This window comes from Bos indicus, chromosome 1 (genome assembly GCF_029378745.1).
Source record: "Bos indicus isolate NIAB-ARS_2022 breed Sahiwal x Tharparkar chromosome 1, NIAB-ARS_B.indTharparkar_mat_pri_1.0, whole genome shotgun sequence".
In the NCBI taxonomy this organism is placed as follows: Eukaryota; Metazoa; Chordata; class Mammalia; order Artiodactyla; family Bovidae; genus Bos; species Bos indicus.
The window spans coordinates 64,926,663-64,943,325 of NC_091760.1; the positions used below are offsets into that span (position 1 = coordinate 64,926,663).

At 39.1% G+C, this 16,663-nt stretch overlaps 1 protein-coding gene across 2 annotated transcripts in view; it reads right to left on the reverse strand.

The window, feature by feature from the left end:
* Positions 1-191: 191 nt before the first annotated feature.
* CD80 (CD80 molecule) overlaps positions 192-16,663 on the reverse strand; it is a 32,658-nt gene continuing 16,186 nt past the window's right edge. For both annotated transcript variants that reach the window (XM_070796006.1, XM_070795953.1), the window contains exons 6-9: positions 12,828-13,109; positions 6,493-6,603; positions 5,181-5,289; positions 192-2,555 (exon numbers count right to left, since the gene is read on the reverse strand). In XM_070796006.1, coding sequence (XP_070652107.1) covers positions 5,219-5,289; positions 6,493-6,603; positions 12,828-13,109 — 464 coding nt within the window. In that variant the 3' untranslated portion in view covers positions 192-2,555; positions 5,181-5,218. The remainder of the gene's footprint in view (positions 2,556-5,180; positions 5,290-6,492; positions 6,604-12,827; positions 13,110-16,663) is intronic.

Genomic DNA, 16,663 nt, shown 5'->3' on the forward strand with positions numbered 1-16,663 from the left:
AAGACATAGCACAGTACTGTGGCACACAGGACATTGTCTAACAACAGATATTAGCAGTTAAAAGGATATGAGAACCTCTGCACCAGCATAATCATCCCATTCATAAATTGCCGACAAATTGGCAGTTTATTGTTTTATTCATGCCCATGTATAGATTAAATCCTCCAAATGGAAATTATAAAATTAGATGGTTGGTTTTAAAATAATTTTATTAATAAAGTAAAATATAACTCCTTTAACACATTTATTAAATGTAATAAGCAATAATTTACTATAACTTATTTAAAGTACAAATAAGCTGTCTCTTAGGTTTGTACTGACTCTTACTTTTTTTTAATCATGTCCAAGGATTATGACTCTTAATGAAGCAATTCCTGGGCTTTTTTTTTTTTATTATTGTTTATCTTCTTTAAATTCTCGTAAGTCTACTACCTTTATTTTCTTCTGTAATTTTGTTCTGTAAGCAACCATTTAAAAGTGTATCCCTGTTTCTCAGACTGTATAGAATAATCTGATCTTTAAAGCTACTGAAATGAAACGCTTTAAATCTTGCCACATTTGAGAAACTTGGTCAAACTCTTGCTGTCCAACTCCAGATTTTCAAATGAGAATGTCTAATTGACCAGGTCCACTCCTGGTTCAGTGAGCATGGAAGGCAATTTCAGAGAAAGAGAAGTCATAAGTTAAGTCATGTAAGAACAGCAGTTGGCCACTTCTTTCTTTTCAATTCTCTGATGTCAGGGGGATCCAGAAATACCGCAGAGAAAAAGCCACTTTAGGGATCTGAGGAAGCCCCATGGAATGCTATTTTCATTACATCAATCAATTTCTGCTAAAGACAGCTTACTCTTTAGTACATACACAATGAAACTATCTCATTTTAAATGAGAACCTTCTCATAAAGATTTTACAAATGAGATTAAACTAGCATAAAGCCATTTAAGGAGAGTATCAGTCCAATGTGAACCAAACATTACCACTCTCCAACCTTAATAGTGTGTTGGGGTGTACAGTAAGTCCCCTACATAGGAACGAATTCCGTTCTAAGAGTGTGTTCGTAAGTCCAACAAACTTAGCTTAGGTACCCAGCTGACAGAATTGGCTGTATACTGCTACTTTTACACTTGCTTCTGGACATCCTGAAATAAAGATCCTGTACTATTGTACTCTATATAGTACTGTAAAGTACACAAAAGCGCAGTCACTTGTAGAGAATGCATGTGACAATGTACACCAGACACATGAACTGACTTACATGATTGGACATGCGAATGCGCGTTCACAATTTTGAAAGTTTGCAACTTGTTAATAAGTGCAAACAGAATGACTTTATTTTTTGTTTTGTGAAGTAAATCATATTTACCAGGTCATAGGTCAAACAATAGATTTTGCTGAATTTTTTTTTTATAGGAACAACTGAAAAATCAATACTAAAGTCCAAATGAATGCTTTTTGATAATTCCTTGGGAAAAAGTTGGTAAGCTTTTGTATACAATACAATATTTACTTTTACATACAAAGCAAATATTGTATTAGAGAACAAGAACATAACAATATTCTTAATACACAGTGCCAATCTTTGTGGTTAAGACTGAGGCTATCAATAAACTGTTAAGGAGAAAAATGCAAATTTCCCTAAGAAAAGATTTAGAGAAAGTTGTGTAAGTGTGCAAAACACACTTTTTTCTATTTAAAATTTATGATCTAACCAATAACTTGTTCTAGAAGGTAACTACAAACGAAACAGCTCATAAGTTCACTTTTGAATTAAAAATTGGCACAATACCTATTTTGTTACTTCGAAGAATTTTAAAAGAATTAAAATTTATTTTTAGTTAACATTTCACAACTTGGGAGTTCGTATGTAAGGGACTTACTGTATAAGTCACTCATCCTCCATGTCAGAGGAATTCAGTTTTAGATGGATCTACTTTCTCCTGAACCTGGTTGAGAAGTGGGAAAGCCAAAAAGGAGAACATAGTGAGAATAAAGTCCTGGCTAAATACCAGTAATATTTCCATTGTCTTCTAGGTGTACTTAAAACAGACTTCCCATACATTAACATTAGATTTCTTTTGACAGCATGACATCCTCCATTCCTTCATCACACTAAGTCTCTTGAGATGGACCTAACTGACACTGAATAAATTCTGTTTCCAGAAGCACTGTGACGGATAGTGTGTGTACACACACAAACCAGTCAGTAGTACAGAGCCTGATTTGTGAAGGAAAAGAACACCAGAGCCAGAGCACCAAATCTGGGTTCTGGTCCTGACCTTTATAATTCAGGTCACCACACAGGACTTCGAGATCCTTGTTATTACTAAGTGGTTTTCACTAATGTCTCTTCCAGGCCTAAAGAATTCCATGTTTCCAAATCCTTGGGCAAGGTCACCAGAACTACTTCTGTCCCCATCATACTCTTCTAGTCACTTTCAGTAAAGCCACTGGAGTGAAGGGGCTCCTAGAGAACAGATACAGGAAGGTCGAGGTGGGATAATCCTGGCTGTTTGCAGAAGCACCAGAAAGAGGCCAATCTCAGATGGAGGTAGGACCTGAAGAAAACATTAAAAAAAATTTTTTTATTTTTTTATTGCAAGGGTATTCCCAGCTTGAGGTACCATTATAGATACTGATCTTGATGGCTAAATGACATAAAGGCAGGTCCAAAGTATGAGAGAATTTAGGACAGGTCTGACGAATTTTACTACAGGAAATATTGAAGTATTATGCACCAGCAGTCACCAACCATCCAAACATTATCGATAAAGGTGCTCACTCAGCTATGTGTGGGACAAACAAAGGTGTATCAGGCATGCTTGCTCTTCTCAGTTAGCCTACAATTTGGTAAAGTAAGACACATGAAAATAAACCCAGGGTGGAGAGTGATGTGCCCAAGAGAGCACAACAATAGAGGTCACAGGCAGAGCTGCTTGAACTGGACAGCATGGCCACAGAAGACGTGTAGGGGATTGGGTTCCTGGCTGCCTTCAGCTGACTGAGCAGAAAACTTTTAAGATGGAAGGAAAGTCAGGGAAATGCAAGGTAATTGCAGAACTCAGGGGAACATCCTGGGAAGGGCATCCTGGGGAATGAGTAAGTTGTAAAGAAAGCAGAATTGGAAGCTGAGAGACTGCTGTGGGGGAAATACACATAGGCTGCTATGGAACCATGAAAGGAACCGGAGCTTGATGTCCAGTTCGGGTTCTGGTTTTGCTCTTTATCTGTCTGACTTCAGGCAAATCACTCAACGTCTGGGAGGCTTGAGTTTCTCTCCATAAAACAGATCTTGCTCATAAGAGATTTTTATAAGATGAAATAATGCTTTTGTAAAGAAAACTAAGATCATGGCATCCAGTCCCATCACTTCATGGCAAATAGATGGGGAATCTGGGAACTTATTTTTTTGGGCTCCAAAATCACTGCAGATGGTGACTGCAGCCATGAAATTAAGACACTTGCTCCTTGGAAGAAAAGCTATGACCAACCTAGACAGCATATTAAAAAGCAGAGATATTACTTTGCCAACAAAGGCCCGTCCAGTCAAAGCTATGGTTTTCCCAATAGTCATGTATGGATGTGAGAGTTGGACTATAAAGAAAACTCAGCGCCAAAGAGTTGATGCTTTTGAACTGTGGTGTTGGAGAAGACTCTTGAGAATCCCTTGGACTGCAAGGAGATCCAACCAGTCAATCCTAAAGGTAATCAGTCCTGAATATTCATTGGAAGGACTGATGCTAAAGCTGAAGCTCCAATACTTTTGTCACCTGATTTGAAGAACTGACTCTTTGGAAAAGACCCTGCTGCTAGGAAAGATTGAAAGCAGGAGGAGAAGGGGATGACAGAGGATGAGATGGTTGGATGGCATCACCGACTCAGTGGACATGAGTTTGAGTAAGCTCTGGGAGCTGGTGATGGACAGGGAAGCTTGGCATCCTGCAGTCCATGGGGTCACAAAGAGTTGGACACGACTGAGTAACTGAACTGAAAGCATAACCTGCTCTGTAAGTCTTAGGTGTTAGAGCTCATTTTTTTTCTTTTTAAAAGGAACTCTGCAGAGTCTGATTTTTATATGCAGCTGTTACCCTAACTTTCACAAGTCAAAACTGAACTGTTTATGGAGACTGTAAACCATCCTGGTCCTGATATCAGTCTCTTGGATTCTAATGTCCCAATATTTCTCTTAAAAGACCTGGGGATTTTAGAATAGTGCAAATTGGGCTTCCTCAGAGCCCAAAATTGGAGCTTCCCTGGTGGCTCAGATGGTAAAAAATCTTGGAATGCAGGAGACCCAGGCTCAATCCCTGGGTTGGGAAGATCCCCTGGAGAAGGAAATGGCAACCCACTCCAGTATTCTTGTCTGGAAAATCCCATGGACAGAGGAGCCTGGCTGGCTATAGTCCATGGGGTCACAAAGAGCGATTAACACTTATAATAGTGTTACTCATAAAAGCTGATTCTGGGTTAGGCTCCCTTAACATCCTTGAATGAACAGTAATTACTCCATCATATATATTTAGAATCAGATCAAATCTAAAGTCTTGGACACCATTTATTGACATTTAGTGTGTCCACGTGTGCTCCTGGAAACTGCCATGTGAAGGACGATAGAAACAACTGAGGATGTTTACACTGAGGAGATAACTGGAATATGGAAAGTAAGCTCTGAAGCCTTGCCTGTAGACACTGGAGTCTCTTCTGTTCTTAAGTGAGAAAATGACCCAAAGAGGTAATTCTTTGTGAAAATGACACTATGCTTGGGTCAGTGGGATGACTCTCTTAGTAAGAGGCAGACAGACCAATGAGATGTTACTGAATTAGTACAGAGCTACCCCACTCTGTGTCCCAGTGCTGAGGGATATAGGGAAGAAGGAAAGATGAGAATAAGGAGTTAGCCCAGAAATAGTACATGTGTTTGACAGATACTAAAAGACACTGAGTTGACTGAAAAGAGGGGAACATTTTAAGATGGCAGAATGGCACGACAAAGGAAAAGGTTACACTAAGCAAATTTTATGTGAGGAGAAAGAAGAGATGTGCCAACCACCTGTTGAGAGTACTCTGAGGATTTTGAGAAGGTGGTAGTTGGTAAAGGATCTTAGGTTTGGTCCTGAGAGGAAGAAAACCCTGTGTTCACAAGCCATAAGATCTCACACATCCCACATTGGCAGAGAAGGTACCTCCAGGCGTTTTGGTCAGCTTGATCCTTCCACAGATTCTATGGAGACTGAGAGCAACTTTCCATTTCCACTTCATTCTCCCTTCTCTGTCTGCGTATTGCAGCATTTCCTTGAAGACAAGTGCAAGCAATAAAAATCTAGATAGGTAATCATTCCTTAAATCACGCCTATGTATTTTGGCAAAACTTCAGCAGGCTTAGAACTATAGCAGTGGTTCTCAACCCCGGGTTTCCACCACCACCCCCGCTGGGGGATACGTGCAATACTTTGAGACATCCTTGGTTGTCACAACTGGGCCAAGAGGTGCTATTGTAATATAGTGAGAGGAGGCCAGGGATGCTGCTAAATATCGCAATGCACAGAACAAACAATTATCCAGCCCTCAAAGTCAATGTACTAAGGATGAAAAACTGTAAACTAGAGGGTAGGGCTGGAAACATACTAGAAACTTCCTTGAGCCCACCAGACCTCTTTATACTCGTGGCATAAGTTGTTCATAACAAAAAGTCTCTAGTGACTTCCTCGAGCCTTGATTTTTTTGTGTGCTGGAAGTTGGAAAAGTCAGCAGACGTTGATTTTCCAATTTGCTCTGTATAAAATTTCTGCTCCAAGAAAGCTTGGTGTTCCTTCATGGTGACTATAGCCTTAACACTGGCCTAGCAGCTCCTCTTCATTTAATTACAGAGATTGAGTATAGCATATGTGTAAGGCCAAAGATTTAGATTCATAGGAAAAAGATATCCCAAATATCTCTTCTTTCCTCAACCACTCCTGATCTTTCATAAAAAATAAATTCTGAAGAACTGAGAGTTGGTAAAATCACCTGTAGTGATATAATTACTCAAATACATCTCATTAGTGCATCTTACCCTCCTCCATGAAAATGATTCTTGCCCCTAAACCTTGTCATTCTTGCCTTTCCTCCAATTCCAAATCAAAGATTAGACTATCACTTTGCATCAGATATGTTATCAATTTAGTTAGCAAGCCTCAGTATCTCTAAGAAAATACAGAGTTGGGGGAAGATAAAAGGACTAAGCTAGAATGTGCTTGAGGTCAGTGATTTCTCATCTGTTGAACTCCAGTGCCTAGTAGAGTGCCAGGCACATAGTAGGTGTCCAAGAAATATCTGTGCAGGGAATGAACAGAACCTGCTGAGACAAGTAAAGGAGACACTAAAGTTTCCATAGATTTGCTCCAAAAAGAATAAAATAGGCTTAAAAGTTGAGAAGTTGAGAGAGATGCTGACCCGTCCTGATAAGAGGTTGGGTGTCCAGAATTGAGATCATTACCAGAGTACAATATTACTTACTGCAGGTCAGGCATGTTAGTATAACTGCAATGATCACAGAAATCCCAAATGCTGAGACTGGGATAATAATGGTCCAGGTCAGGTGCTGATTAGCAGAAGGGGTTGGTTTGGCTGTTGAGGGAAAAGAACAGTGTCAGCTCTAATGTGTTTCCAACTGCTCTAATGTGTCCAACTGATACCCTTCATGCCCCTTATAATGACACAACTGTAAAGCATTTTTCACTACTTTGCCTGGTCACCTCTCCAAAATGCAGCTTCTGTCATTTTTCTTGCATAACTCTAATCAGACACATACTTATGGGCAACTAATATCAGATGTCAGATATAGATATTGAATGTGAAAAAGAAAATTTAAATGTTTGCATTTACTGAATTAAGTTGGCACAAAGAAAAGATTCTCAGGAGAGCCTTTACAAACTATTTTAGGGACTCCCCTGGATGCCCAGTGGTTAAGACTTTGCGCTTGCAAAGCTGGGGGTGTGGGTTCAATCCCTGGTCAGGGAACTAATCGTGCATGCTGTGTGTTGTAGCCAAATAAACAAATACCAGAGCTTAATAAGCAATTTTTAAAAATAAATAAAAGTAGAAAAATAAATAGAAGTATTTCTATAGCTGATATTACTATGTACTGCTACTAATAGTTGATGTTGTGTTCTAGATGTACCTTCTAAATTTTCCTTCTCCAGCTCTGTCACGCCTTCTCCCTTTTAGGGTGTCCTCTTTAACGCACATACACATACACATACACACCTCACAATAGCTGCCTAAAACTACAGAAGTCACTTTGCATTCATTTTCAGATAACACCTTTTTCATCATTCAGCCTAGAACTTCTGGAAGAATAGAAGAGACCTAGCAAAGAACCAAGCATGGCTGTCGCTTAGTGGTAGGTAGGATCATCCTGGAGGAGAGCTCTGCAAACTGGCTCTCATCTGTAGAACACAGGGAACAGAAAGAAGAGGGGGCACACGAAGAAGGATGTGGGTGGGAGGACAAAGGTGTATGTGTCAGTCCTCCACTCAGGAGCAGCAGCTACACCATTTATTCTTCAACTCCTTTAAGGAATAGTTAGCACCAACATCTGGACAAAGGGCAGAGACACTAAAGGAATACTAGCAGCTCATCCTCCTCTGATTTCCCCGGAATGGCTCATCAATAAATACTGAACATTTATTAATACTAAAGTACTTGATTCTCCAGAGAAGGCAATGGCAACCCACTCCAGTACTCTTGCCTGGAAAATCCCATGGACAGAGGAGCCTGGTAGGCTGCAGTCCATGGGTCGCTAAGAGTCGGATATGACTGAACGACTTCACTTTGACTTTTCACTTTCATGCATTGGAGAAGGAAATGGCAACCCATTCCAGTGTTCTTGCCTGGAGAATCCCAGGGACGGGGGAGCCTGGTGGGCTGCCATCTACGGGGTTGCACAGAGTCGGACACAACTGAAGTGACTTAGCATACTTGATTCTCATTTTTCTGATTATACACCTTGGGGATAAATTTTGGTCTTTAGCTTATTGGATTTCTCATCAGCATTCAGTCCCGTTGACACTTTTCCTCCTGGGACTTCTGTGACACCACATTCATCTGTTTCTGTTTGTTGTGATTCAGTTTTGTTCATCAGCTCTTCTTCCTCTTTTTATTCTTTAACTTGTCCCCATGGTTCCATCTGTGGTCCCATTCTCTCACTAGCCCTGGTAATCATGGGCGATCTTAGCCACACCTGAGGTTGGAAACACCAGCTGATTTCTAAGTCTGTATATCATATTTCTGATCTCACTTCTGAGCCCCAAATTTGTATTTCCAACTGCTAACTAGATGGTTGGATGCCAGCCTCTCCATTTGATTAAAATTGAACTCAGCATATGTATTCTTTCTAAAGTGTATCTACCACCTGCATTCTCCCATTTCAGTTAATGGCAACACCATCAGTGACCAAGGGAAGGCTTGCCTTCGTGCTCACTGCTCAGTAGCTCCCACTGACTTTCTGTTCTGTACTGAGACTATCTCTGCAACTGATTCCTTTTCTCCAAATCTCTTGCAGGAATTAGTTCAGGTTTTTCTGATCTCCAACCAAGTAGCCTTTATGGTCTCTTTGCCTCTGGTGTTCTAGGCTCAAATAATTCCTATACATTCTGCCACAGTGATCATTATAAAATGTACATTTGACCATAGAGCACCCACTACTTGAAAACTAGGGTAAGTTGTTTTTCTATTTTTCTCTAAAACACCCAATTGCATAGAGATATCCAGTGGTTACCAGAGTTGGCCTCTGCAGACCAAAATGACACCCAAAATAACAAAGAAGCTCTTGCTGTTATCCTGGGAGTCTAGATGTTTCACAGGGTTCCTCTCAGAGGTCACTCCTCATCCATTCTCAAGCCTCACTCAGCCTAGAAGAAGGTAAGTGTTTAAGAGAAAGGAGGAATCAGTAACAGCAATCCCACTCTTTCGTGATGCCTATTAGGAACCTGGCACTACTCCATGGGGAAGACCCAAAATCCCGGATGTATAGTTGTGTGAGGACATTTGCACATATAGCTCATAAGACAGCCTGAGTAGGTCTCCCTGATTCACCCCTTATACACACACACACATCCCTATGTGTTCCAGTACGTCAAGGGTTAACAAATTGGGTGGGCCCAGGCTAAAAGAGCCACAGACCCAATCTGCTTAATTAATAAATTTGGGGTTAATAGTGGGTATTTAAATAGTAGAGCTTTGCTCACATCCATTCAAAATTGCTATCAACTATACACTAATTTGACTTCCCTGGTGGTTCAGATGGTAAAGCATCTGCCTACAATGCAGGAGACCCGGGTTCAATCCCTGGGTCGGGAAGATCCTCTGGAGAAAGAAATAGCAACCCACTCCAGTACTCTTGCCTGGAAAATCCCATGGATGGAAGAGCCTGGGAGGCTACAGCCCACGGGGTCACAAAGAGTCCGGACACAACTGAGTGACTTCACTTTCTTTCACTATATACGCTAATTTACGTTTGTTTATGCAGTCACCCCTTGACACCCCACAAATGCTTTATTTGCTTCTGACTCTGAATGACATTTGCAGTCCAGTTGAAGTATTTAAAGCTGTCTGACCATAAAGACAACACTGGCACCTAGCAAGATGCTTGCTTTGTGACAACTGCTTAATGAAGACTGAATTGAAAAAAAAAAAAAGATAGCCAGACGGAATGAGTAAACAGTTAATTCTGTCTCCACAAGTCATTGTGAATGTAGACCAAAGAGGACAAAGAGCTAGTATTTTTAATTATTCTGAAAAGGGATACTGCTCATCTTTAGCATGAAGAAAGAGTTGAGAAAAGACAAATCAGAGAAAAGATGATAAAGCTGGGCAGTCTAAATCATCTTTAAAGAATAGATCTATCCTTTTATTTAAAGGACTACAATCTATTTCCTTTAAGTCAATGAACTACCATGCATAGGCCAAATCTGGCTTACCACCTATTTTTTTAAATAAAATTTTGTTGGAACACAGCTATGTCCTTCATTTATGTCTTGTCTATGGCTGTTTTCATGTTATAACAGAACTGAGTTGTTGCTAGAGACTATGACCTGTAAAGAATATTTGCTATCTGGCCCTTTTCTGAAAATTTTTGTTAACCGTTGCCTCAGAATATCATACAGTCCCAAATAAAATATAATTGACTCTGTACTTATTAACTTCTACCTTAATCATGATGATCTAAAATTGATTAATTATATATCAATAAAATGACAATGCTGAATTAATAAACTATATGATTCAAACTTAATTTTTATAAGCTTTTTTCAGATACATGAAATATGATAGAGATGAGTTTGGACAATTAATAAAATCATATCAATAAGATTTGGTTTGTATCTGAACTAATTTTGTATCATGTTCCAACAAAATTTGGTTTGTATCTGAACTAATTTTTGCCCCAAATTTTATCTCCTTACCTATTAAGGAAAACAATCCACTCAAGATGGAAAGACCTAGAGTTAATCTTACCTAAGATGAACTAGTAGACCATCTAAAATATCTCTACTACAAGCAAAGGTAAGTGGAAGATATAAGATATACTATACATAAGATCAATATATTATACACAATATATTGTTTTTTACTGTGCAGCCACAAAACATACTGTTACAAGGGGTTGGGGGGTGGACAGAGGCCTGGTAATGCTCCATATAATCAGTCAAATATGCTGGAAATGTATTTCAAGTATATGAGTTCTTCTGTAATAACCCATTGTGGATTTAATATGCATACATTTATGTAAGCCCTACTTTTTCCATTTTATATTTTCATATGATTTCACCTCTTGGGGAAAGAAAATTATATAAGTTTACTACATGTGGGGCAAATATTTGGGCATGGTTTTGGTCAAAAATGACCACTTTTTTCAAGCATTGTCCTCTAGTAGTTTGTCATTCACTTTCTTTGCCAGGCTTGGTTCTGAGTGAACAAGTATTTCTTAAAAAGCACATTCACCCTCAAAGGACAATGATTTGACATTATGGGACCATCATGGGAAGGGGGCTCCCAAAATGAAAGTGCCACAAAGAGAAACATAGATCAATGGAACAAAATGGAAAGCCCAGAGATAAATCCACGCACCTATGGACACCTTATCTTTGACAAAGGAGGCAAGAATATACAATGGAGAAAAGACAATCTCTTTAACAAGTGGTGCTGGGAAAACTGGTCAACCACTTGTAAAAGAATGAAACTAGAACACTTTCTAACACCATACACAAAAATAAAATGGATTAAAGATCTAAATGTAAGACCAAAAACTATAAAACTCCTAGAGGAAAACACAGGAAAAACACTCTCTGACATAAATCATAGCAGGATCCTCTATGACCCACCTCCCAGAGTAATGGAAATAAAAGCAAGAATAAACAAATGGGACCTAATTAAACTTAAAAGCTTTCACACAATGAGGGAAACTATAAGCAAGGTGAAAAGACAGCCTTCAGAATGGGAGAAAATAATAGCAAATGAAGCAACTGACAAACAACTAATCTCAAAAATATACAAGCAACTCCTGCAGCTCAATTCCAGAAAAATAAGTGACCCAATCAAAAAATGGGCCAAAGAACTAAACAGACATTTCTCCAAAGAAGACATACAGATGGCTAACAAACACATGAAAAGATGCTCAGCATCACTCATTATCAGAGAAATGCAAATCAAAACCACAATGAGGTACCATTTCACGCCGGTCAGAATGACTGCTATCCAAAAGTCTACAAGCAATAAATGCTGGAGAGGGTGTGGAGGAAAGGGAACCCTCTTACACTGTTGGTGGGAATGCAAACTAGTACAGCCACTATGGAGCACAGTGTGGAGATTCCTTAAAAAACTGGAAATAGAACTGCCTTTTGACCCAGCAATCCCACTGCTGGGCATACACACTGAGGAAACCAGAATTGAAAGAGACACGTGTACCCCAGTGTTCATCGCAGCACTGTTCACAATAGCCAGAACATGAAAGCAACCTAAATGTCCAGTGGCAGACGAATGGATAAGAAAGCTGTGGTACATATACACAATGGAATATTACTCAGCTTTTAAAAAGAATACATTTGAATCAGTTCTAATGAGGTGGATGAAACTGGAGCCTATTATACAGAGTGAAGTAAGCCAGAAAGAAAAGCACCAATACAGTATATTAACGCATATATATGGAATTTAGAAAGATGGTAATGATGACCCTATATGCAAGACAGCAAAAGAGACACAGATGTAAAGAACAGACTTTTGGACTCTGTGGGAGAAGGCAAGGGTGGGATGATTTGAGAGAATAGCATTGAAACATGTATATTATCATATGTGAACTAGATCACCAGTCCAGGTTCAATGCATGAGGATCAGGATGGGGAACACATGTACACCTATGGCTGATTCATGTGAATGTATAGCAAAAACCACCACAATATTGTAAAGTAATTAGCCTCCAATTAAAATAAATTTTTTAAAAAATGAAAGTGCCAAAGCCTAGAGAGCAATTTCAAAGAAAGGCACATTTTAGTGCTTTCTATAACAACAATATTATTATAATAACTTCTTAAGATGTTGACTTGACAGAACTTACTTGGATATCTAAATTTTAGAATGTTTATTAAAGAAAGTAAAATTAGTACCATTATAGTCAAACCTTGTACAGTGACCTTAATAAGTCATACTAACACTTTTATTGTTATTTTATTTGCATGTCTAAAAAATACTGCAAGTAATAGTATCAGAGTCAATATGCATAATTGTGTAATGTATCTGGCTGAGTTATTTTCTTTTTAGATTCTACCCAGCAGAAACTCTCCAGGACAATCACTTACATTCTTGCCAGTAGAAGGTCTGTGACACTGTTAAGTCTCCATACTTGACAAGACACAAGAAGCTGTGATTGCTTGTCATGTTGAAATCCAGTTCACTGCTAATCATGTAGAGCTTGGTTTCAGGATCTTGGGACAGTGTTGTGTTGGTAGCATTTAATTCTTCTCCATTTTCCAACCAGTAGAGGTGGGGCCTTGGAAAACCTCCAGAGGTTGAGCAAATTAGCCTTCTGATATTAGGAGATGGATTTCCAAGATCATTTATGGTAGGGACAGGGAAGTCAGCTGAAGAAAGAACAAGAATGTAAGTACATATCATTACATGTTTGTGTGTAATTATATTTTTAATACATAGCTTTAATAATAATAAAATATAATTTTCAACTTCCCATAAGTATTAGTAATTATGTATAACCCAAAGACTAACTTTAGTTTGAGTTGGTTATATCAATTCATTACTTTTGATGGAATGGAGGTAGGAGAGCACTTATTAAAGAACTAAATTCATGTGAATAAATATTGACATAGTGCTTGCATTTAAAAACAACATTTATTGAGCTGTTAATTTTCTTAGGTCTGGACGTTATCTCATTTTGTCTTTATAACAACCCTAGGAGGTAGGTTGTAGATCCAAAAAGGTCAAATATCAGTAATTTTGTATTATTTATCCTAATACAATGTTTCCATTTTATGAATAATCAAATTGAGGTCTAGAGAAATCACAACCAGTAAGTGGGAGAACTGAATTCAAGTTTTTCTGATACCAGAGCCTTCCCTTCCTCTGATTTCTTTTCCTTTTTTTTTTTAGAGCTTTAAACTTTGCTGTCTTATTAAAACAGTAAATAAGATTATATTGAAAAAAATGTAGCCTCAGAAAAATACCAATGGCATGGTATTAGAGATAGTTATAAACAGGCAGATTTACATACGTTTGCCTTCTTTTCCTTTCCTTTCTTTTACTTCTTTTTCTTCCTTTTCTACCTAATTTTTGAGGTATACAAACTGACCCTCTTTTATGTATCTATTTATTAATTCATACTATACTATGTACCTGGGAGCCCACCACCCAACTTGAGAACCAGAGCATTGACAATAACTTATGTAAATCTACTTGTATGGTCTTAACTTTCCTGGCCTCCTAGTTCCCACACCTGGAGTAACACTACTCTAAAGTTTGTTTGGCATTACCTTTATATTTTCAAAAGCAGTCTTTAATCAGATAGACCTCTGTTCCAATTTTATACTGTTGAGCCTATAATCTCAACCACCATACTTTACTGATCCCCTTGCTGTTTTGATACACCTAACAAGGACAGAGAGGCCTTCCTAATATTCCTCCAAAGTACTTGAGGCACTCTTTCATTTGTGTTTTTGACCCCTAATAACATGTTAAAATATACACAAAGCAAAGCATAGTGAAATGACTACAGAGGAAACAGGGAAAAACTCCACGCACCTCTTTCTCACTTATTGTGAGGCTTAAAGAATTTATACTTTTTTTAGCGTAAGTGTGGGGAACCAATCCAAATGTGGACTTCCCAGGTGGTGGGTGGTGCAGTGGTATATAATCTGCCCACCAATGCAGGAGATGCAGGAGACGGTGGATTCTGTCCCTGCGTTGGGAAGATCCCCTGGAGAAGGGAATGGTAACCCACTCCAGTATTCTTGCCTGGAAAATTCCATGGACATAGGAGCCTGATGGGCTATAGTCCATGGGGTCTCCAAGAGTCAGAGCCAACTGAGCACACACACAGGACTAATCCCCTCGTACGTCATCTCATATGTTAGTTTTCTTTTTAGAATTCAGAGCCTCACAGAGAGATGTAGTATAATGCACAGTGGTCATCAAGGGCAGGTTTTAAAACCAGTTTTGCCTTTAATCCTGGGCCAATTCCTTAACCACTTTCAGTCTTAGTTTGCTCATTGTAAGAAAGGGATTATAATACCTCCTTCCCAGTGTTGTAAGAGTTAAATGGTATCATTAACATAAATCATGTAGACCAGAGACTGACATACAGGAAGTTAGTTAGACTAATGTGAGTCTTAAACGTGTCCTCTCTTAGAGGAATTCCTTCATGTAAATCACGTTGCTGGGTGAAAGCTTCCAGGACTGGGAGAGGAGAAGTTATGACAAGTGACTATAATTGCCAAGGAAAGGAAAAACTTGGATCTAGATACAGATAGAGTCACCTTTCTTTTTTGAATTAGTCCTGTTCTTAAATTGTTTGACATTTTCTTGAGCCATTTTTAGTTGACATTATTTTCTACTCCTTTAATTTATCCTATAAGATCAAATCATTGCAATGGTAGCTAACAAGAATACTCCTTTTGTTTCTTATAATATCAGTATGTCATGTTATAACTTGGAATAACAAATCCAAGTAACACATATCCAAATTATGATTCATGTTCATTTCTGGACTTTGCTTTTCTAAGAAATATTTAACCACAAGAATGCCACTAACACCAAGGATCATATTGAAAATCATCTTTTCAAGGTCTGCCTGGACTTAAAACAGCCTAAGCTCTGTCTTCTATTCCTTCTGTAAGATGATCTGTTCCGAGTAGCAGCTCCAAAGGTTTTGCAAGACTGAACTATCAAAGAATTACTCTTTTGTATCTCATTTCAATCTTAACCCAAGTTTTCACCACTCTTAATGGGTAGAGTAAGAATATCCTACTAGGAAAGGAAAAGGTGCATATGTTTTAGAAAGGTAAAAATTTGTTAACCTAGTTAATATGTTGGGAGAAGGCCATGGCACCCCACTCCAGTACTCTTGCCTGGAAAATCCCATGGACAGAGGAGCCTGGTGGGCTGCAGTCCATGGGGTTGCTAAGAGTCGGACACGACTGAGCGCCTTCACTTTCACTTTTCACTTTCATGCATTGGAGAAGGAAATGGCAACCCACTCCAGTGTTCTTGCCTGGAGAATCCCAGGGACAGGGGAGCCTGGGATAGTTCATAGACCCCATAGACGATAGTTCAGCTGCCGTCTATGGGATCGCACAGAGTTGGACACGACTGAAGTGACTTAGCAGCAGCAGCAGTTAATATGTTAACTAGTATAGCTAGTTCCTGAAATGTGCTGCTTAATGCAGGTTTTAAAAACATCCATCGTGCAGCACATTTGAGGAACTAGCTATCCTACTTCATGATACTATGCTGTTATTGTATCCTTTGGCAATGTAGAGAAATCATCCTGTCCCAGTTAGCCTGAGACTGTCTCAGTATTAACACCCGAAGTCTCATATCCAATGAAACCCCTCAGTCCTTGGCAGACTGGGACAGTTGGTCACCTCGGCCAAATGAACGTTTACTTAATTTCTTGCTTCTCAGACTATAATCCTTAGCAGCAGTACAGGCATCACCAGGGAGCTTGTCAGAAGTGCCAAACCTGCTGAACAAGGTCCCCAGGTCATAGGCATCTTATCATTTGAGAAGCACTGTTCTAATTGACTCAACTGGGAATACCAGAATTGTTTCTGGGTCTAATTAAGCAGTATTTCCCCTTTGTCTTCCCTTGTTTGATTTTGGCACCGAATCCCCGTTTGAGGCCGTGTTAGCCTCAAACAGCACTCCCCCTGGTAGCCTTTTAGCTGCGTTGGTCTCCAACTATAACCTGCTACTAAGGCCTGCCCTCCCTGAAACTCTGTCTCTTCTCTCCTTCTTGGATCTTCTTTATCTTTCTGTCAAAATGTACATGTCCTGAGTCTGTTTCTCTCTGGATATTCTGTTAAAGGACCGACTATGTATCTAACGTAATTAACTGATACAGGCTAATATGTATGTGATGACATCTCCACCCAGGTAACACATTTTCATCTTTAACAGGGATCCT